The 23,183-nt window shown below is 40.9% G+C and overlaps 1 protein-coding gene and 1 long non-coding RNA gene across 2 annotated transcripts; both read left to right on the plus strand.

Annotated features, from left to right (window-relative positions):
* Positions 1-1,446: 1,446 nt before the first annotated feature.
* LOC114436709 (uncharacterized) lies at positions 1,447-3,305 on the plus strand. Its single transcript, XR_003670730.1, has 4 exons — positions 1,447-1,925; positions 2,126-2,158; positions 2,418-2,490; positions 3,276-3,305. It is a non-coding gene; the product is annotated as an uncharacterized LOC114436709 (long non-coding RNA).
* A 10,035-nt stretch (positions 3,306-13,340) lies between these two features.
* LOC114436667 (signaling lymphocytic activation molecule-like) lies at positions 13,341-22,369 on the plus strand. The gene is made up of 8 exons (XM_028407091.1): positions 13,341-13,451; positions 20,764-21,069; positions 21,304-21,549; positions 21,652-21,756; positions 21,856-21,871; positions 21,955-22,022; positions 22,094-22,150; positions 22,218-22,369. Exons 1-8 carry the CDS (start codon positions 13,373-13,375, stop codon positions 22,271-22,273), a joined length of 933 nt encoding a protein of 310 aa, XP_028262892.1. The 5' UTR covers positions 13,341-13,372; the 3' UTR covers positions 22,274-22,369.
* Positions 22,370-23,183: the final 814 nt, after the last annotated feature.

Raw genomic sequence — 23,183 nt, forward strand, 5'->3', positions numbered from 1 at the left:
TCATTAATGTGATGGAAAGACTTCCTGATTCCCGATTGTATCAACACAGGACTACTAATCACATATTTGTATGTATTGATGATCATCTTCACCCTAACCCTGAGAGTAAGGACTGCCTACAAATTTGTAATTATAACCAGTGACATGCTGAAAACAATACATTGACCTACAGTAACTTCTCACAGATACACACACACACAACACACCATAATACTTACACTAATAGTTTTTGTTCTGTACTGTATAACATTAGCTAATAGCGTGTGTGTCTGCATACAGACATCGCTCTACCGTGTAGTCAGTGGGTTGTATTCTTTTTTTGTGTGGCACCTGCTTCCTGAAGCTATGCTGTTGTATCTTTAGTCTCTGGTCAGGTTTCATAAAGACAGTGGAGCTAACGCTACCATGCAGTGAATTATTATTTAACCATCTACTCATGTTTAGCCATGGTACAGCAAAAATGTTAAAAAAAATGTTTTAAAGGTGATTTAAATTTAAAACATTTCCTTTTGCTCTCTATCAGGAATAATGGCTGAGGACCCACCACTTATACACTACAGACTGAAACACAGCTCAGTGTGTCTTCATGTGCAAAAAAACCCACCATACAGTGAGGGTCGGTGGATGTTGATAAGGATGATAAATTCATTGCTTCTGATGCACGAATTAATCCCACCTATACAACAAAAGTTACATGTCACAACATGATGTAATATACCAATATTTGCAATATTTAAACTGCAGTTGTATTTTTGGGACCAAACTAAACCTTTGCAGAGAAACATGTTCATATTTGTACAGAGGACAGGAACCAGGTGCAACTGCCATGGTCAAAGGTGCGGCTTCAAGTTAGTGGTGAAAGGGAAGGAAGAGGCCAACTTCAGAAGGAGAAGTTGTTGAGACATTCTGATCACACATTTTGTTTCTATGTAAGCTGGTGGGTAGGGCTCACAAAGTATACTGTGTCTCCCAGTTGGCACTCTGGATAAGGGCCTGATACCTCTCAGGCTTCCTTTAATGGGCATCCTCCATCCTCTCCTCCCAAAGTACAGTCAGTAATCTCCTCTGGAAACTTGAGTTGGTTTCTGAGGGCTTCTCTCATATCCCAGTCAGCAGCAGATTTCATAATTTCTGCTGCCATTGCTGTCCCACTGGAGCTCCCCCCTGCCCTTACAAACCTAATGAAGCTGAATGCTGTCGACATTGTGTTGTTGTGAGCCTTCCTTCTCTCCTCCTCCTCCATCTGAACGTACCAGTCTGCCAGACTAACCCGACATGCGGACAGTACATGTTCAAGGTTTGCTGGTCTTCCATACAGCGCACGCCCTGGACTCTCGGACAGCCCCCACTGATAGAGGTTCATCAGCGATGGCATAAGTTATAGTTATACCTTAGGCAACACACTTAACCCTCAAGCTGCTCACACACCCTATGTTGCACACACATTCGCACACCAGTGATTGCACCACTGGGGATTGCACTACTGGTGTGTGAATGTGTGTGTGAAAGGGGTAAATGTGAAGTAGTGTAAAGCACTTTGAGTAGGTAGAAAAGCGCTATATATGTATAAGTACAGACCATTTACCATTTATCTTCCCTGGACACTGCCATAGTATGTCCACCTCCACATCTTGTGGCGCCTGACATCACTGATGAACTCATTTGATCTGGCGTGAATGTGGTTCATCTAAATATTACTAATACACCTCCCTCATGTGTGAAGAGGAACTGGGCAATTGGCTTATTAGCATCATTTTCAGAGAAAGGCCATACTCAGAAGGAGAAGTTGGTGAAACATTCTGATCACAAATTATGATGAAACGTCACTTCTGTCTTCAGCATCAGAATTATGAACAGAACACTTCGTTCAGTTGTGCTGGATGTGAGGATGGGGCACACTTTGCTCTGTGTGCTGGACCTATTCTGTAAGTACATTTCTGACTTGTTGTTTCTGAAGAGTGTTTAGGACTTTTTTAACATTGACTCTTTGCTCGGTTTTACACTGAAGTGCTGCTGAATTTGGCACCAGTTTAAGCTTTATGTGTGAATGTACAGTGTGTATGTGTATATCTATATCTTTATATTGGTTTGATGATGTCTGATTGGGTTCCAATCTTTATTTCAGTGCTCAGCACACTCATCTACGGACAAGCTGAAGGTGACAATGGATTTTTATTTTCTCCTTAGTTGTATTAATATTATTATTTTTCCACATTCATGTATTACAGAATGTTTTATCTCCTGTTTATCATCAGTGTTTATGTATTAGTTATATAATAATACAATAATATATAATATTGTGAGTTAGATTGATAATCATTTTTGATCAACACAAGACCAAATGGCCAGATGTGTTTAACACTGAAGAGCTTGTTAGCTTGAAAAAGATTTTCTTTCATGCGTGTGGCTCTTACCAGGTCAGCATCATAACATTCAGGAATTATGGATCAGATGGAGGTACAGTCAGTTACAGCAGTCTGCAGTCTATAAGTAAAGCAAATTATTTCTGTCTTTGTTTGGGTATTCATTTGTGTCAAGTCAAAAATTATATATTGTATATTGTAGTCACTGCAGCAAATTCAGTTCTGTGAAAGGCTGAATCTGCAAGGCAGGACACTTCAGAAGACATGCTGTGATGTAGGGATGGATGATATGGCCTAAAATTCATATTCCAATATACATTGCAGCTTCCTGCGATAACACTATATATCAAATTACAAATACATAAATATTTAAAAAACACACACATTTCATGTATAAAGTTTCTTATAACAATGTCATGCCATTTACCAGTGTTTCGGTGTGCTGTGGCACACTAGTGTGTTGTGGGAAATTAATCCAGTTTCACTTGATTAATTAATAAAAAATTATTATTCATTTACTGTACATTTTTTGTAATTGCGTATCTGCTAGATTTAGATAAGTAAATGGACTTTTGTGGAAATGTCAAATGGCGTCATCGACATGCTATCATAGGCCAAATTTTGATCATTTCTACCGTATGTTGTTTCTATCACACATTACTGCTATGATGCTACATCACACTGATTATTCCTGGTTTTGTGCTCATTGTCAAAAGCAAGACAGCAAAAAAGATTGGATAGCACGTTCTGTGTGAAAGGTTCTGTTATATGGATGACAGATTTGACAGATCAGTTTAATAAGAAATTGAGCTGTTATCCAAATACAATCAGTGGGTCACTGATTTCAGACTTACAACACATTCTTCTAATTCAATGTTGTATATTTCTAACTGGATGTTTCTATGTGAACAGTTCCCAGTGTCACTCTGCAGCACAACTGGCCTCAGATATTCATTGGGGAGGCGATCACCCTCAGATGTGACATTCAGGGAGTTGAAGGACGTCAGTGGACGTATGAATGGACACATGAGAGGTCCAACATTCCTTCAACATCCAATGAATACAGAATCAACAGAGCTTCCTCTTCTGACAGTGGAGAATACAGATGTCGGGGCAGGAAAGAGAATTTATACACAACAAAGTGGAGTGAAGCCTTCACATTGACTGTATCAGGTAAGATAAAAAATTAACTAAAACCAACAAAATTATTTTATTCCAACCTTACCGTTTCTATTTGATTTTAATCCATTAAAACATCTGACAACAACAAAAAATATCAGAATAACTTCATGTTCTGCACAGTTCGTTTCTCTCTGCACTTAAAAAGTGCCTGAAGTTTTCACGATATCAGTGTTGCCACCTTTCTTTTTTCTCCCTTTTGTAATTAATCTTTTCAAAATGCATTTATGCTCTGTTGAAATTTCATAGAATAATCTTTAACTAGCTTTATATTTCCATGCAAACCTCACAGCAGGTAAACCTCGTGCCTCACTGAGAGCAGAGAAGACAGTCATACCAGCAGGGGGCAGCGTAAGAGCGACCTGCTCTGTGGACGTCTCTTCAGGGTGGAAGTACTACTGGTACAGACGTACCTCAGAGTCTTATGGAAGTCAAAGTATATATCAATCAGACACCGTCCTTGTTTCAGAAGGAGGAATTTATCAGTGCATTGGAGGAAGAGGAGACCCAATGTTCTACACATATTACAGCAATGAAGTCACCATTAAGGAAACTGGTGAGTTTAGTTCTGAAATGATACAACATGAACATTTCACAATCTGTTTGTCAGTAATGAAGAAAAGAGACATTTTGTTACCAACAGAAACAAAAAACATTGATTACATGTTAGAAGATCCTCCTGCTCTGATGATGCTGAAAAATCAGAACTTTACTTTCTTCATTTTTAGACAGGACTGATCCAAATTGCACCTCAGTTATATTAATGTTGCTTGTTACTGTGTTAATACTTCCTCTTCCTCAGCACCACTGAGCTCCATGTTTTAAATCAGAAGCTTTAGTTGCATTTCTTCCCCTTAAAGTTGTTTTTTGTGGAGTAAACCTGTCTGTCTCTCTTCAAAAGTGGACAGAGGAATATTAACAATGTTGAGCTGTTGGACTAATGAAAAACAATCACTGGAATTTATTGAATGAAATAAAATTATGTCAACATAAAATGTAATCAGAGTAAATACTGGGACACCAAACCACAGCACTTTGTTACAGAGTTCAGCTGTTAAAAAGATCAATATGATAATAAATATTTAAGGTTATCACACTTTCTGCTGACTGACTGGATGTTTCTATGTGAACAGTTCCCAGAGTCACTCTGCAGCCCAGCTGGCCTCAGATATTCATTGATGAGACAATCACCCTCAGATGTGACATTCAGGGAGCTGAAGGACGTCAGTGGACGTATGAATGGACACATGAGAGGTCCAACATTCCTTCAACATCCAATGAATACAGAATCAACAGAGCTTCCTCTTCTGACAGTGGAGAATACAGATGTCGGGGCAGGAAAGAGAATTTATACACAACAAAGTGGAGTGAAGCCTTCACATTGACTGTATCAGGTAAGATAAAAAATTAACTAAAACCAACAAAATTATTTTATTCCAACCTTACTGTTTCTATTTGATTTTAATCCATTAAAACATCTGACAACAACAAAAAATATCAGAATAACTTCATGTTCTGCACAGTTCGTTTCTCTCTGCACTTCATAAAGTGACTGAAGTTTTCACAATATCAGTGTTTCCACCTTTCTTTTTTCTCCCTTTTGTAATTAATCTTTTCAAAATGCATTTATGCTGTGTTGAAATTTCATAGAATAATCTTTAACTAGCTTTATATTTCCATGCAAACCTCACAGCAGGTACACCTCGTGCCTCACTGAGAGCAGAGAAGACAGTCATACCAGCAGGGGGCAGCGTAAGAGCGACCTGCTCTGTGGACGTCTCTTCAGGGTGGAAGTACTACTGGTACAGACGTACCTCAGAGTCTTCTGGAGGTCAAAGTATATATCAATCAGACACCGTCCTTGTTTCAGAAGGAGGAATTTATCAGTGCATTGGAGGAAGAGGAGGAGACCCAGTGTTCTACACATATTACAGCAATGAAGTCACCATTAAGGAAACTGGTGAGTTTAGTTCTGAAATGATACAACATGAACATTTCACAATCTGTTTGTCAGTAATGAAGAAAAGAGACATTTTGTTACCAACAGAAACAAAAAACATTGATTACATGTTAGAAGCTCCTCCTGCTCTGATGATGCTGAAAAATCTGAACTTTACTTTCTTCATTTTTAGACAGGACTGATCCAAATTGCACCTCAGTTATATTAATGTTGCTTGTTAATACTTCCTCTTCCTCAGCACCACTGAGCTCCATGTTTTAAATCAGAAGCTTTTGTTGCATTTCTTCCCCTTAAAGTTGGTTTTTGTGGAGTAAACCTGTCTGTCTTTCTTCAGAAGTGGACAGAGGAATATTAACAATGTTGAGCTGTTGGACTAATGAAAAACAATCACTGGAATTTATTGAATGAAATAAAATGATGTCAACATAAAATGTAACCAAATACTGGGACACAACCCACAGCACTTTGTTACAGAGTTCAGCTGTTAAAAAGATCAATATGATGAGAAATATTTAAGGTTATCACACTTTCTGCTGACTGACTGGATGTTTCTATGTGAACAGTTCCCAGTGTCACTGTGGAGCCCAACTACTCTCAGATATATATTGATGAGAAGATCACCCTCAGATGTGACATTCAGGAAGTTGAAGGACGTCAGTGGACATATGAATGGACACATGAGAGGTCCAACATTTCTTCAACATCCAATGAATACAGAATCAACAGAGCTTCCTCTGCTGACAGTGGAGAATACAGATGTCGGGGCAGGAAAGATAATTTATCCACAACAAAGTGGAGTGATCCAGTCAGACTGACAGTATCTGACAGTAAGTGTTATTTTATTGATAAAACTCTAAATCTGCAATCTGACAGTCTGTTTTAACATCATCTCTTTCCAACAGTTAAACCCCGACCTGTCTTCACGGTGTCTCCATCATGGCTGAGTCCTGGTAACTCTGCCTCAGTAACTCTGAGCTGTGAGGTTGAACATCCACCTGCAGGATGGAGGTTCTACTGGTACAAAGATGTTCCTACACTATCACGGTCTTATGCTTACTTTGCCAAGCTGCTAGCTGGTACCACATATGGGACTGCACAGGATTCCTACATCATTCATGGACAGACACACACAGCAGCATATGTGTGCAGTGCTGGAAGAGGAGACCCAGAGTATCACTCTGATTACAGTGAAACAAAGTTTGTCTGGTCTGCAGGTCAGTTTGATTCCGTAAATAGTTATGTGATTTGCATGCAGTCACTTGAAAACAAAATCGTTGTTTACACTTTACTTACTTAGAAATCATGAAATTGTTTCGATACAATTATTATTTTTTACTCAAGCTAATTTTCTTTGTTTATCACCTCACAAAAATTCTACATGAAATTTGAAACTTTATGTCTATGTGTGATACATATTTTTACTTACAATAAAAGTTAATAATTTTGCTAATTATTTACACAACATACAGAATATGTGATCAGATTTAACCCCTGAGCATATGTGTTGGGCTTCAGAGTTTCATCCAGCAGCGTCTCTCACAGTGAATCCTGACAGAGTCCAACACTTCACCTCTGAGTCTGTCTCACTGACCTGTGAGGGAAACTCTGCTGAGTGGAGAGTGAGGAAGTTCTCTGATGAAGGACGTCTGTCATCCTGTTCTAACTGGGGAACAATGACTGGATCCACATGTAACATCAACACATCACAGTCTGATACTGGTGTGTACTGGTGTGAGTCTGCATCAGGAGAGTTCAGCAACACAGTCAACATCACTGTACATGGTATAATACATTATTTTATTAGACAAAAACTTTCTTCTTTGTTGTGTAGATGTAATGTAAACATCTTCAGTCTTTGACTGATTTGAGTCAGTTTGGATTTTGTTGCATTTTTGTATCAAATCACTAGAAATCTTTAGATCAGTGTCAAGTGTTCATCCTCAAAGTAGAATTCAGTGGGATCTATTAACAGAAGATGAATATAGTTTAGTTAATTGTTTTAATTGGTGTAAAATCACCTGTAACAGCTGTGACTTTAGCTGCAGTCTGCTGATTCACCACTAGATGTCACTAAATCCCTACCACAGTGCTTTGATCAAATCAAATTGATGAGGTAATTTATAATTTGGTAATAAATACAACTCTCAAAGAATACAGCAACTCAAAGATGAAATGACATATAAAAGAGGCTTTTTTTGCTTAAATGTTTTAAATGCTGTACACCACTGATCTCTGACTGACGTCCTCTGACTGTCTCACAGATACAGACATTGTCCTGGAGAGTCCTGTCAATAGTGTGACTGAAGGAGACTCTGTTATTCTTGGCTGCAGACTGAGAGGACGAAACAAACTTTCCAATGTGTTTTTCTATCACAATGACAAACTTGTTCAAAGTGATACCAGAGGGGAGCTGAAGATCTCTGCAGTGTCAGAGTCACATGAAGGTTTCTACAGGTGTGGACATTCAGGAAAGAAGTCACCTCAGAGCTGGATGTCAGTGAAAGGTGAGTAAAATTAGGACATATTTACATGGATATTCTACTGAAAGTGTACTTATTAAAGTGTATTACACGTATTGTGCATTATCTGCAGCTGTGATCGGGCCTGAGAGCTCTTCTCTTGCTGTGCTTTTGATCATTGGACCAATTATTGGAATCATCCTTGTTGTTCTCCTGACCTCTTTGTGTTTCTGCAGAAAATGCAAAGGTGAGACCTTTTATTCATGTGGTTAGAAGATTCATTCAAACACACACAGATGTAACTTTGAGGTCAATTGTAAAACCATGTAACAACATGATCATTTTTGTTAATAAAAGGTTCTTCTGCAGAGCAGACAGTGAACCAGGAAGTAAACCAACATCAGATATACTCCTCTCTTCTCCATGGTCAGTGTTTCATCTGGTTCTGAATGTTTTCAGATATTTATTAACATGTATTCATGCTGCTGCAGCTTTAATACTGTTCAATATCAACATTTAATAAAAACATAAAGATGTTTAAATGAGTGTGACAGATGTGAGGTGACTCATTTAATGTTTCACTGTCCTGTAGGTGACCTTTGTGTCTATGACACAATCAGAGGAGCTGAAGGCTCTGGAAATGGTACAGTACACACTTTGATTGACATGGAGCAGGTTAAAGGTATAATAATTATAGAATCACTGTGAAACTCAGTTCTCACATTAATGTTATTTCAGGTCAGCCTGAAGAAGATTACTATAATGCTTCATATCTGATTCAGCTCAAAGCTCTGGACAGCAGGAGTGAGTATATAAAAATATGAGACGTTACATTGATACTAAAATACAGAGAGAATCATAATTTTATATATGATTGATATCATGATAACAGGACAACATGTTGACCCAGAAGAGTCACTGTCTGACTACAGTAATGTGAATCCAAACACAGGTAATATTCTTCATATACAGTCAGAGCTCATGTTCCAAAGACAGTATTTTAAACTGAGACTGTTTGCTGTGATTTTATTTCAGGTCCATGAAGAGACGTTCATCATCAACAAACAAAGAAAAGCACAGATGGCAGCATGAAGTCAATGACTAGCTGTCTGTTTTAAGCTTGATAACAGAACATGTTTCAGTGCTGGCCTGCTTTAGATTGTTTCCTATGTTATAAACCATCATTTGCTTATTACATACATGCATATGAGCCTTTTTAACCTCCAGCTGGCCTTTCTTTTCTCTCTATCAAATGTAATTCATTGTTTTACTGTCTGTAGCCTTTGATGTTTTACTAATGGAATTCCCAAACAGCTTTCCTATTATTAAATAAGAGCCACTGCTATCACAATCAGAAATGGAAGAAGCAGTAAATGTGGGAATGGTTACTAAAATGCAGCCACGTTTGTTTTTATTTTGGTTTCACATGTATGTGATTGTCTGTGGGTAATAGGCCAACTTGAATGGACGTTGTGGTCCTAACTGTGCTCATATAGACATGTAAACATGACAGAAAAGGCAATTTTATCTGTGTTATATGTATGTATATGTTCAGATGCTGCAAGCTAGAGGATCCTGCCATACTCACATGGACCAGGAAGTAGAGAAAATAGTTACCAAAAAAGCCACATCAGAGAGGTCTGCATCAAGGTGATGGCCTTTGTGTTGTAGGATGCAAAATGTGTGCTTCTGTGTCTGTGCCTCTCTGCCCCACTGTCCATCATCACAATACAGAACAGGTGCCAAGGCTAACCCTGCACATTACAGGGTTGGAGTGTAAAGGCCTTTTAGAGTTTGAGCGAGATGAAGATGATGTTCTCCTTTTCTCTACTGTATCCTACATTTCCATAAGAGGGAAAAAGGTTTTATGACTCTGGACCATGTTTTAATTCTGTCACAGGTTTATCTGTGCCACCTCTGCACCAAAGACCGAGCATATCATTTATTCTTTGGTGTATGTGTGAGTTGAGCCGTGTTTTGAGGCGTGCACCTTGTACTTGAATAGGAAAAACTTCCATGTGACTCTAAAGTAAAAAGGGTAAAAACTAAATATTTATTCCAAGCTTTTGTCTTGCCTTATTACAGGATTATCCAAAAACTTAAGCAAACAACAACTGTGCTACGGTCAGAAAACTGTGTGGCTCGATCCTAAATCGTAGCTCACCTGCCTGTAACTCCTCTGTGTGCATAAAACATGAGAAGCCCTGAAGATGCTGGAAGAGGTAAGAGCTTTTTTAAACTGTCGATAAAACAGATTTTAAGTCATTCTATTAATACAGACAGTGAGAAGTCTAAAGGTAACACTGTGGGAATCATCGCTTTAAGAGGAACCATCAGCTGAGCTGTGAACACTGAGACTGATCTCTATGGTGTCCTCTAAGCTTCTTATAGCTACAGATGATGTTAACATCAGTTGTTTCTGTGTCAAATTAAATGCTTTATTGCATAAACTGTATTTTCACCATGTTGTTGTGTTTTAACCACCTTTTATTGCTTCATGGTTTGCTGAGCTCAAATATGCTTGTGCACGGTCAGTGTGACACTGCTTCACTGCTCATCCCAGTCAGATGAAACAAGAGTACGACTTTAGTTGTCTCTGCTTTGTAGATGACGAGTCTGCCTATGAAACAAGGGGAAGCCCTGAAGATGCTGGAAGAGGTAAGAGCTTTTTAAACTGTCGATAAAGCAGATTTTAAGTCATTGTATTAATTCATAACATTCACCTTTCAGATGGACCATCAGAGGAATACAGCAACATCCAGTCTCCATCAGCACAAATCAGAGCTCCTAACAAAGAGAGTGAGTAGATGTTACTGTAGTGCAGATTGGGAAGGAGGTCTCAGATTCACTGTTTGTGGTGGTGCAAAAAAAAAACAAAAACAGGTTGTAGACAGACAGTAAGAAGTCTAAAGGTAACACTGTGGAAATCATCGCTTTAAGAGGAACCATCAGCTGAGCTGTGAACACTGAGACTGATCTCTATGGTGTCCTCTAAGCTTCTTATAGCTACAGATGTTAACATCAGTTGTTTCTGTGTCAAATTAAATGTTTTATTGTATAAAATGTTTGCTACCTCCGCTGCATTTTAAATTAATCTTCCATTGCTGCATTTTCACCCTGTTGTGTTTTAACCATCTTATATTGCTTCATGGTTTGCTGAGCTCAAATGTGTATGTATGAGGCATACTTTAAAATAATATTCCTGATTCAGTAGCCATAATGATTTTATCCTGTTTTACTACAATGTAAAAAATCTATATAATAAATAAGTCTATATATACCAGTACATGTTTGACCTTTTTGTGGCAGGTGGCTCTGAGGGGTCAGTTCAGTGTGGGCTGACTAAGTGTTCTGTCCTGGTTCTGTTTCCCTGTTGGCACACTGGTCAGCTCAGTTTTACTGGCTGTTGTGTCACTTCTTTTAAAATGTCAGTAAACATGCTGCTACACAAACTGCATACAGGTCTAAATGTGGCTCTCTTTTTTCCCCTCAAACAAAGTCTAAATGGAAAACTTGATTTGAAATAGAAAATGATGTAACAGGGAAGAGAAAGGGAGTGTCCAGTGTGAGTGTTCTGTTCAGATTCTGTTCCTTAAAAATGGAAAATTACCAAAAACCTCATCACAGCCTCCTATTGGACTGTGACTCACCTCATGCATGTGTAAAGCCACTCACCCACAGCACAATTTAAAAATGACAACTTACGTTTTTATTTTTTATTTATTTTATTTATTTTTTTTTATTATTTTCTAAAAAGTTGTCACAGAGATGGTAATCTATAACTTGTTTTGGAGTTGCATGGTTCTGATGTTTGATCCTCTACCTGGCATTGCAACATCATGGTGTGGTGAGATATTTCAGTGTAACATATGTCCACCTTTTGGTCTTCAGGACTAACAAACTGCTGGTTTGTCTCTGTGACAGTGACGTGAGCAGGAGTGAAGGTGGGTCTGCCAACCTGTTCACCCACTGTCTGTTCAGTGTGATGGATGCTATGGTGAGGTAACATGATAAAAATAAAGGTGTGAATCAATGGAGAAGTGACACTGATGACTGAGTGCTGCATAGCTGTGTGCAGGGTTGCACTGTGCAAGCATCACTAAAAGTTCTGTTTGATGCCAGGCCTCCTCTGTGAACGCACCACGTGTCTGACGTGTAGAAGCATTCAAAAGGTGCAGACCACTGCTGCAGAAGATAAACACTGCTGCATGTTTTTATCTTTCACGTGTATACCCGACCAATGAAACCACAGGCTGATGCTGATAAGAGTCTGCAGCAGAGAGTGACATTCATTTTATTACACATATTAACAGTCCGAATTGGTTTTCAACAGTGTTATGTGTTTTTGCAGTGACCAGAGCGGTTAGCATGGCTTGGCACCTCTGCATTGTGCAGTTTCACACCTCTTACGCCATATCTGATGAGCAGAATGCATCAAGAATAGCGTTTATCTTAATGCTGGGTTGTTCACTTCCTTCTGCTCTGACAAGCCTTCACTCAAGCCACAAGCTCTGCTTGTGATCTGTGTGATTACAGGCCTCACCGTGCAAACACAAACAAACAAACGGTGTACAACAAATGTGCAAAAAAGGTTAAAGTGACAATCTTTTGACAGAGGGCGCACATCACTGACAAAGAGCCGATGAGTTTGTCCATATGTATGCAGTTCATGGTGACGATTCACAGATTAACCCTAGCCCGGCCAGCCACCCTCATCCTTTCACACACACATTCACACACCAATGGTGCAACCACAGGGTGAAGTCTATGTCTCACCCGAGCCACAGCCGTTGTTGATTTAATTTGATGGTGCTACTAGAGTCTCTGTGAATGATTTGATCTAGGCCTCCAAAAGCATGTTTACAGGCGGCAACCAAACAGTTTTGGTTTCTATAGATGCTATCACAGGTCGAATGAGTCATTTCTATACAATTCATCACTCAATGACTTAATATTGAGCATCATAAACTTCTTCGCCACCTCTGAGTGTACCCATGCTTACGTGACACCCGCCCACCTCAGCTCCACCCTCTACTTCTCTTTGCCTGCATTTGGATGACTCCCACGCAAAGTGCTTCTTCAGAAACCTGTGAGTGAGGTCATGGAAGGTTTGTGCATCTTTATTTATAGACTTCTGTAGGGTTACCACAGTTTAAGACAGATATTGACGTATATTGTGGGTTTGTTTGGAATACAAACTAATATGATATGAAGATATTTTGCTTCTCTCATTAATCTGGGTGCCAGCTTTTGTTTCAGCATGTTTCTGACTGCTTCCTCTGCTGCACCATTGACAGAAAACCGCCCCCTACTCTCCACCCTCTGTGTGTGTGTGCGTGTGTGTGTTTTTTCTTTGCTTGTTAAGGCTCAGACTAAAAGAGGAAACAGATCTCGCTCCTCTCCTCACAGAGATGGTTGGTGGTCGTCGTCGCTGCCTGTGCTGCTTTTTCACATACAGTGCTGCACTGCTCCTCAGCATCTACCTCCACGGTACGTACACCGATCTCTGAACTTTTACTTTGTCAGGAGTTTCATGCACTCTGAAATGCGCTTGAATGATAGAGGTTGTAGTTCTAGATTGCAACATTTTCAGGACAAGCTCTTTCAGGAAATGAAACGTCTTCCTTGGAAGTTCTTTTTGTGTGTGTGTGTGTGTGTGTGTCAAAGGCAACATGACTATAGTTCAATCATGAGAGACTCAGCGAACTGAATGAGAAAGATTTATTAAGTACAAAGTTTGAATGTGCATTGGCGTCCTAGACCCCATCGTGAAGACCACATCCGGAAAGGGGGGAAAACGCAAGAGGAGAGGCTGCTGGATCATAAGATCCCCCCCGGGGTCTAGACCTGGTGGTGGTGGAGAGCTGGAGGGCAGGAAATAGGAGACCTTACTGGCGTGGATCTGGTGGTGCTTGGGGTGGAGGAGGGTTGCCGGGTTCGATCAGAAGACAGCTGGAGAAGAGACGAAGACTTTTAAATTTCGTGCTAAGCTGTGATTGGTCAGGAGAGGGATAGAAAGCGACAGCTCATTGGTGAGGGAGGTGCTTTCTATTAAGCACCTGACTAAGTGAGCGGAAGAGAGGGGGAGCAGAGGAGTGAGGGATAGAGGGAGAAAGATTAGGAAGCGGATAGGGATAAATGGTGAATGATGGGAAATAGAGTCTTCCTGATTGAACTTACGCTGAGAGCTACATTTCAATCATGAGACTCAGCGAACTGAATGAGAAAGATTTATTAAGTACAAAGTTTGAATGTGCATTGGCGTCCTAGACCCCATCGTGAAGACCACATCCGGAAAGGGGGGAAAACGCAAGAGGAGAGGCTGCTGGATCATAAGATCCCCCCAAAACAGAGAGAGATGAGAATTGAGGTCAATACTTACATATCTGGGCTCTAGATGGAAATCATGTAAAATGAAAGACAATTGTTAAAAGAATGCATAACATGACAGCAATCTACGGACTTGATGCCTTGAGAGGGGAAAGGAGAAACAGAGCTTAGCGAGTTAGGGATTAAGCTAGAGACAGCATAGGAAGAGGAGGGTTTAGGAAGTCGAGGAAAGCGTAGAAGAGTTTAGCGAGCGTGAGCTCGAGCTGATGAAAACATGGAGAGAGTTTAGCGAGCATGTGCTCAAGCTAAGGAAGCACGGGAAAGCATGGAAAAAGGAATTTGTTTAAACAAAGCCCAACGGCTGAGATTGTGTTAAAATGAAACCTAAAACGAAGCCCACAGGCTGAAATTGTGTTGATTATACAGCCTAATCAGAAATTAAGCATGGTTCAAGATTTGCACCACCACCAGTAAGTGATGAAAACTTACATAACGGAATCACCCCAATAATATGATTAATAAGCATATCAGCTAGGCCAGAAGGGCCTGAAAGTAAACGAGTGGTGAGATATGACGGAGCGTGCTCGTTGGCAGGAATATCTTAGATATATTGCCTGGTATGAATTAAGCCCGCTGGCATGATGGCATTGATTAAGTGACCTGTCTAAAATAAAACTCGCTGCTGTGATAGCATAGCTAAATGGCCTTATAAGATCCGAAGCCCACTGGCTATGAATGCATTGATTTAAGGCCTTGCGTGAATGAAGCCCGCCAGTAGAAGGTGCATTAATATGAGGCCTAGGGAATGCCGTGAGAATGAAGTTAGCAGACATGAATTGACGATACAGCAGTAATAGGTGAAACTCACCAGGGACGGAGATTTCTGAGATACGAGCACATGTTCGGTGTTTTGGAGAATACAGGAAGTGAAGATCATTGACCAAGTGGTTGCGGGGATGGAGGAGATACCTTGAGCTGACAGAATGAAGCCCGCTGGCTGAGAAGCACGGATAATGCTTTGAATGAAACGAAGCCCACTGGCTGAGAAGCACGGATAATGCTTTGAATGAAACGAAGCCCACTGGCTGACAGTACATTAATTATAAAGCTTGAGGGAAAGCTGAAAGGATAGAGAAAAGGAGGGCATGGAGATAACATACATGATTCGAGCATTACACCACCACCAGTAATATGATGAAAACTCACATAATGATGAAATCACGTAATACGATTAACAATTCTACCAGCTAGGCCAGGTGGGCCTGAAGATGAATGTGTAGAGAGAAGATGACTGAGCGTGCCATTAGCAGGAATTAATTGGTTAAATGGCCTTGCGTGAAACGAAGCCCATTGGCTATGATAGCATAGTTATATGGCCTGCATGAAAGCACCCACTGCTGTGATAGCATAGCTAAATGGCCTTGCATGAACCGGAGCCACTGAGTTGCTGCTGAAGTAGTTGCACCTATTCTAAAGGAATGACCCTAATGATGATTAGGGGATAATGGGGATCTGAAGAGAGGTTGTATGAAGTGAGCATAAAACCAGTTCCTAGACAGAGGGAGATTCCTGTGATAACCGAGGGACTTGAGGATCTAAATTGGGGCAACCTGTAAATAACCGCTCATGGATTTAAAAGGACAGAAGGATGAATTAATGCAGGCTATGACTTCTGAACATGCACCACTGCATTTAGGGTGTAACGGCAGCTGTAGTGGTTAGATGGAATACTAGTTCTGAGAAGGTGACTTCTAGAAGGACTGAACGAATGGGAGGCCTACTCTAAGAAAGCCAAAAGCTAAGCGAAGAGAGATTCCAGGGGAGAATCAACAGAAGGAGAAATACACCTGATCTGGGTTGAAACCAATTAGTGGAGAATTGAAAGGGTTATAGGCCACGGAGATTCTAGAGGAGAGGGAGAAGCCTTCGAATGCCTTTAATAGTATAACTGCAGGTTTGAGAAATAACCTGAAATTGAAATGCATGTGAGCCGACAAGGTTCTGATGTGAGGTAGTATGAACCACCAGGAGCACCCTTATCTGAATTAAATGCGTTTCCAATGATGAACCCAAATGAAGCAAGCCCGGCTATGGGATAGATTGCATGCAGCACCGAAGAGACAGAATTGTGAGAATTTAAAGCCCGGCATCTAGCGAATCACTGGCCTTGGAGGAAAGAACCCCCCAAAACCCACAGATGGGCTCCATCTGGAACAACCCGAGAGAATTGGATGAATGCACTACGTCATCATTAAAAGAATAACGCACACATGATGCAGAACTGATGAAGCTGTTTGGATGAGCAGCGAACATCTTCAAGAAAACTCTACAAGTCCAGACGCCTTGCTTCAATCTTCTCTACGTATGATGACCTGGATGACTGAGAATCTTCATCAACATGTTGCAGAGCTCTTAGCAGGTGAGACCAGATCCGCAGATCACGCTGCAGCCTTGGTTCAAGGCAACATGGACACGGAAGATAGGAACTGCGGAGGAGCATCCTGAGGGGAAATATGAAAGGTTGGCCCTACGCAGTGTTGGGGAGATAACAGATTACATGTACCGACGTTATGTATTTAGAATACAAGATATGAGTAACTGTATACCGTTACAGTTACACTCTAAAGAGATGGTAATCAGAATACTGTTACATTGATGAAATCAGTGGATTGCATGACGGTACTTTCCCGTGTTGCTGCAGGTGCGGGCGACAGAGAGGACGGAGCAGCCGGGCTGATGGGGGTCAGAGTCTGAATCGCTGCGTACTTGATGCTCCTCCGTCATGATGCCGGTTCACCGTTAGCGTCACTTTGATAAGTGAACTAGTTACCCGTTAGCTGCTAGTTAACTCCGTCCACACCTGATGCTGATGAACATTTAAGTATGAACGTGTGATTGCAGTCAGCTGGTTTTATACATGGGTCTGATTGACGTACGTATTCAAACATTGATTCTGTGTGTAAAATGACTTTTGGTTGCATTGTTTAAAAATATTATTCTGTCATTACGTTCCGTTTCTGTTTCTCTAAATAGAACACTGATGGAACAATCTGGACATTTTCTATTGAATGTTTTATCGCGTCCTTTGTAGTCAGCAGGGGCTGATGGCTGCGTTCAATCACTTAAAATGCAATTCAATGTGTGAGTAATCCAAGTATTCAGAATACATTACTCAGACTGAGAAATGTAACGGAATACATTACAAATTACGTTTTGGGCATGTAATCTGTATTCAGTAACTGAATACATTATTATATATATTTTTAAACTAATATTTATTTTAATAATTAATAATATATAACCGTTTGACCTGTAAAACCATATGAATTTAAACGTAGCAAAATACCCATTAACGACGGCATAGCGAACTCGCTTGTCTAATACATGTAAACACGAGCACATGGCTACTTAATATGCAGACTACGTCATCGTCATAATCGATAATGGATCAACTCGCGTTATAAATTACGCACGTCAGGCAGTAAGCTCCATGCAGCTGATCCGAAGATGACTAAACAGGGATTTCTGAGGAGAAAATCATCCAGCATGTGAGCATAGAGGGAACTCTAGCTTCTTTAGCAGGATCTGGCATAAGGCTTTGACGCGAGATTGAAGATGCAGGTACTAATGCAAATGAGACGAACGGTGAAATATATATATTTTAAATCCCGCTTAATGCCGAAAAGATTCCAATGCAACAGGTGAATGGAGGAATCTAAATGGGTCAGAGAAGTCGGCTCCCAGGCCCATGAATAGATAAATTTAAAGCGCTATCCGCTGCCATAAAGAGGGGACAAAAGTTCGGCGTAATCATTGCTGAAATGGGCCGGAGCGAGGAGCGGACAGATCGAATAAAGCCATTCTGCAGGAGTATTGCGTGTGGCTATGCCGATGGGGCTTGTACGAGAAGACGAGAGCGGAGGGGATTTATATACAGTAGCCCTTCTAGTTCTTTCTGTTCAGAGACTATTGAGTTTTCATATCGTGCTGATTAGATTTTTTTTTTTTTTTTTTTTTTTTTTTTTTTTTTAACCCGTGAAACTGAGAGGAAATAAAACAGACATGAACCAGAGAGTTGACAAACGCGAAATGAGGATTTGAAAACCGTACTGCGCACTGACCTGGGGTGCGTATCCTTGTAGGCGCTACAGATGAGGAGAGGTGACAGCCATAATATGACGGCCTTGTATATCCGTGGCAGATTGAGAAAAGGTTAAATGCTGAATGCCATGGCGGTAGGCTGAAGCACAGAGGGACACGGAGCAGTGAGCCCGCGAGTGCCACATGAATTGCCGAGATCATTTGGGACCCCGGCGATCATGGCCAAATTCGGAGTCCAGTCCGCAGACCAGGCTAGTAGCCGAATAGTGAGAATAAGCGCTGCTTACTGGAAGTGATATTGATAGAATATGTTTTCCGGCTATTTGAGATGGGGGTCTCCGGTAAAGAGCTAGATAGTCCATTCTTGGCGTCTCTCCGGGAAAACTGAGCACATACATCCTGAAAGACGCTGAAAGACTAGAAACTGCCCGATGAATCAGATCGCTGACAGCCGGGGATCTGCAGATGAGGACGGCTGAGAATTTAGCTAGATGCCACAGATTTATGACGCTGAGGAGATTGCGGGATGAGGTTTACTAAATATTGTCCCTGCCTGCAGAATTAAGCCCTCATATGTTAGCGGATTGCGAAATGAAAGGCCTACCTATAGGAGGGGCAGGCCGAGCAGACGCCAGAGTGTAGCAGGAAGATGGTGAAGGAGAACGGAAGATCGGCGGCTGAGATCGAGTGGCTGGATCGGCAGGGACCGCAGGAGCAGGAGATGTGGACTCTACGACTGCCTTCAGGTGGAGGTCGACTGATTGAAGAAACAAAGACTGGCACTGGCAGTGTTTGATTGAGCGTGTCGAGGGAATAAGTGGAGTAGCGGCAGCAGGAGAGTAAGCGTTCCTTCGTTTAGCCCTGGGAGCAGAGGAGGCTGACTTCTCGCTCCTTTTACCGGCCGCGGGAGCCGCTGCGGGCGCGGGTGCAGGGGAGACGGAATTTGGATCTGATGTTGGATTAAGTGAGTTCAGGAGGAGGAATAATGCCAGTTGATTGCAGCGTAGAGCAGCGTAGAATCGTTGCCGGGTTCGATCAGAAGACAGCTGGAGAAGAGACGAAGACTTTTAAATTTCGTGCTAAGCTGTGATTGGTCAGGAGAGGGATAGAAAGCGACAGCTCATTGGTGAGGGAGGTGCTTTCTATTAAGCACCTGACTAAGTGAGCGGAAGAGAGGGGGAGCAGAGGAGTGAGGGATAGAGGGAGAAAGATTAGGAAGCGGATAGGGATAAATGGTGAATGATGGGAAATAGAGTCTTCCTGATTGAACTTACGCTGAGAGCTACATTTACATTGCACCAGTGGCGCCTTTAAAACTGGACTAACATGCTGTGCACCAGGTCACTGATACTGATTCTTCACTACAGAAAAAAAGTGTTATTTTTCCTTTCCTGATTAAAAATGGGAGGATTTATTGAATAAAGTGTGTTGTTGTTGCTTGTTTGCAAACTGTAGCGTGTAGCGTAGCTTGTGTGTATTGTGCATATTTGTAGCTATGATTTGCATTTTACATACTCTGTATGTCAGCAGATTTCCTGCTGCATCTACTCAAAGAATCAGGCATGGGTCATCTGTTCCTGTTCTGTTGCTTCCCGTCTTTAAGTGAATAGTGTCGCATCTTAAACCTACATGTCATATTGCCATAGAAGTCACTGCTTTGACAGGAACGGGGGGGTGGGGGTGTGGGCTGCGCTGTAATTTGCAGAAGTTTTAGATTCGTTGCTGTGACTGTGGCTCTGTTTTATCAGGCATCAGAGTTTTAATACAGCCTCAGTATCTGGTGAAATTACTGGAAAACCCTGTGAAGCAAACATGGCAGCAGAATACAGACACTTCCTGGATTCACTCCACACCAGCTCTGACTGGAAGTGGTGAACACAGACTAAAACCAGCTTCAGTTTACTGCTGTAGTCTCTGTGGTCAACGCATGTGGTTCCACTGCTTAGAAGAGAATGGCGCTTTGGTCATCACAGACTATTATAGACACCTGACAAAATGAGCATACTGTGAGATCAATGTATTGTCTGTTGATGTGTTCTATACATCTTTACATTGATGCTTCCAGAAATCACAGTACAAACTGAAGTTGTTATGCTATGTGTGCACACATTCATTCATCAGATTGATTACAATATCTATGGTGCATTTTTAAATAAAAAAGGACACTTCCAGTTTAAAAATATTCAATAATACAGTAATAATATGAATTAAAAAATGTGTCACACCATGGCTGTCAGAAGGGGGAGACAAAGGTTTACACTGTCCCACTTCTTGTGGCCCTGTTGGATGTTTTTTAGATAATCCTGTCATTTCTATAATGAACATAGTAGGTAACCTTTCATAATGATTGAACTCTGATCATGTGTTTCAGATGTAGAGGCGTCCAGCTGTCCTCGGACCATCCATGAAAAAGTTGGACTCACTGTGCAGCTCTCGTCATGTTTACCAAGTGAAGGGGTTACCACAGCCACATGGAAATATAGAACTTCAACAGCTTCAGGACCGGCTATAGATGTAACTAAAGTTGATCAGTTCAAGGACAGAATAGGCATCAACCCCAAAGACTTCAGTTTATCAGTGAGAGGACTGACTCTGCACGATTCTGGTGAATTCAGTTTTGTGTCAGAGGTCAACAACAAACAAAGAGAGAGAGTCACCATCACTCTGCTGGTTCATGGTAAGATGGTAGGTTTCTGTTTGTAGCTGTGGTCAAACCTTATATGCTCATTTTTTCCCTTAAATGAAAGTCATTATTACACACAAAGTGTTCATTAAACAGGGACTAAAGACGATTATGATCACTGCTGACATTTTTATCCTCTTAGATGGATCCCAGGCAGAATCATCCTGTAAAAAAACTCTGAGGAGGTTTTGTCACTTTTTTTTATCTTCCTTTCTTCTTTTCATTCAGAGCCCGTAACAGAGGTCCAAATCAACACCTGGATCGCCTACAATGACTCCTGCACAGTTTTGCTGGACTGCACTGTGACCTCAGACAGCACCGTCACCTACAACTGGACTGTGAGGAGCCAAACTTTCACAGGCTCCAGGCTGAGATACACCCTCAGTCCACAAGAGGGCGACACCTCATTCACCTGCACGGCCTCCAATATTATCAGTGAGAAGTCTGCAACCACTACAGTCACATGCAGAAAAGGTACCACTACCGACCATGGAAATGAGCCATGTATGCACCTGCTGTAGATTCGGCTGTTGATGCTGGTGCTGATGCTGGTGCTGATGTTTTCCTCCTTTACAGTTCCACTAATACTTGTCCTGGGTGTGGCAGGAGGAGGCTGTCTGTTGATTGCCATTATAGTTGGTGTAGTTGTGTGTGTTTGTTGCTTCAAAAAAAGACACTCTGGTAAGAACCGTCACCTTGTCACCTCGTGCATTTTTAGCATTCTTAGTGTCACGTCTCAGATATAAACATAAAAGTAACAAGGTCTTCTTTTTGTTACAGATCTGTGTTGTACAAGGTTGGGACTACACTCTACTTTTCATTTTCTACATACACAACATTCACATTTCTACCTCATTAATAATCGTGGTATTGTTTTAGGCATGCGCAACCTGAGACAGACCACCAGTATGAAAACCAACAGCCTGTGTACTCCTCTCTTCTGCACGGTCAGTGTGACACTGCTTCACTGCTCATCCCGGTCAGATAAAGTATGACTTCAATTGTCTCTGCCTTGTAGGTGATGAGTCTGCCTATGAGATGATAACAAGGAGAAGCCCTGAAGATGCTGGAAGAGGTAAGAGCTTTTTAAACTGTCGATAAAGCAGATTTTAAGTCATTAATTCATAACATTCACCTTTCAGATGGACCATCAGAGGAATACAGCAACATCCAGTCTCCATCAGCGCAAATCAGTTAACATCAGTTGTTTCTGTGTCAAATTAAATGTTTTATTGTATAAAATGTTTTAAATTGAATGAATTGAATTTTAAATTAATCTTCCATTGCTGCATTTTCACCCTGTTGTGTTTTATATATATTGCTCAAATATTATAATTATGAATAGATAGAACACTTTGTTCAGTTGTGCTGGATGTGAGGATGGGGCACACTTTGCTCTGTGTGCTGGACTTATTCTGTAAGTACATTTCTGACTTGTTGTTTCTGAAGAGTGTTTCTGAGCAGACTGGTGTCTTTATGAACGTCGGCTGCTGATATGTCTCTGTTTTACACTGAAGTTCTGCTGGATTTGGCTCCACACATCTACATTGTGTATATATAGTGTTTTAATGTTGTGATTGATCACTTTCTTTTGGTTTGATGATGTCTGATGAGGTTTTAATCTTTATTTCAGTGTTCAGCACACTCCTCTACGGACACACTGAAGGTGACAAATTATACTTTGTCTTTATTTTTTCTCTTCATTTGTATATTACACAAAGTATTTATCTCCTGTTTATCAACTTCTCAGTGTTTTATATTATATTGTGTATTAGATTGATGATCATTTTGATCACTAATCATACAATGAATGTGATTAGATGACAGGGACAGGTGTGTTTATCATTAAGGAGAACATCTTTTAACTGAAGAGTTTGTTGTTTTTAAAAAGATGATGCAATTGATCAATACATACTTGCCTGCTAATCGAGCTCCTAGCATGCTAGTCTTCCTTAATAATTAATTGTTGTTCTCTATTGAGAAAATTTGCGTTCATTTGATTAAATACTTTTACTAAACAGATCCTGCATAATAAACGCAGCCTGACCTCAAAGTGAGAGCACAGTTTATTTAAAGGAGCACACGTTCTCTTGATACCAAATGACAGC

This window comes from Parambassis ranga, chromosome 5, assembly GCF_900634625.1.
Source record: "Parambassis ranga chromosome 5, fParRan2.1, whole genome shotgun sequence".
Taxonomy (NCBI): domain Eukaryota; kingdom Metazoa; phylum Chordata; class Actinopteri; family Ambassidae; genus Parambassis; species Parambassis ranga.

Excerpts from the sequence above, each read along its gene's own strand:
- LOC114436667 (XM_028407091.1), top strand. The coding sequence starts at position 13,373 with ATGGTTGGTGGTCGTCGTCGCTGCCTGTGCTGCTTTTTCACATACAGT. Across the intron at positions 13,452-20,763 it reads CCTCAGCATCTACCTCCACG|ATGTAGAGGCGTCCAGCTGT; the intron begins GTACGTACACCG and ends CATGTGTTTCAG. Across the intron at positions 22,151-22,217 it reads CCCTGAAGATGCTGGAAGAG|ATGGACCATCAGAGGAATAC; the intron begins GTAAGAGCTTTT and ends TTCACCTTTCAG.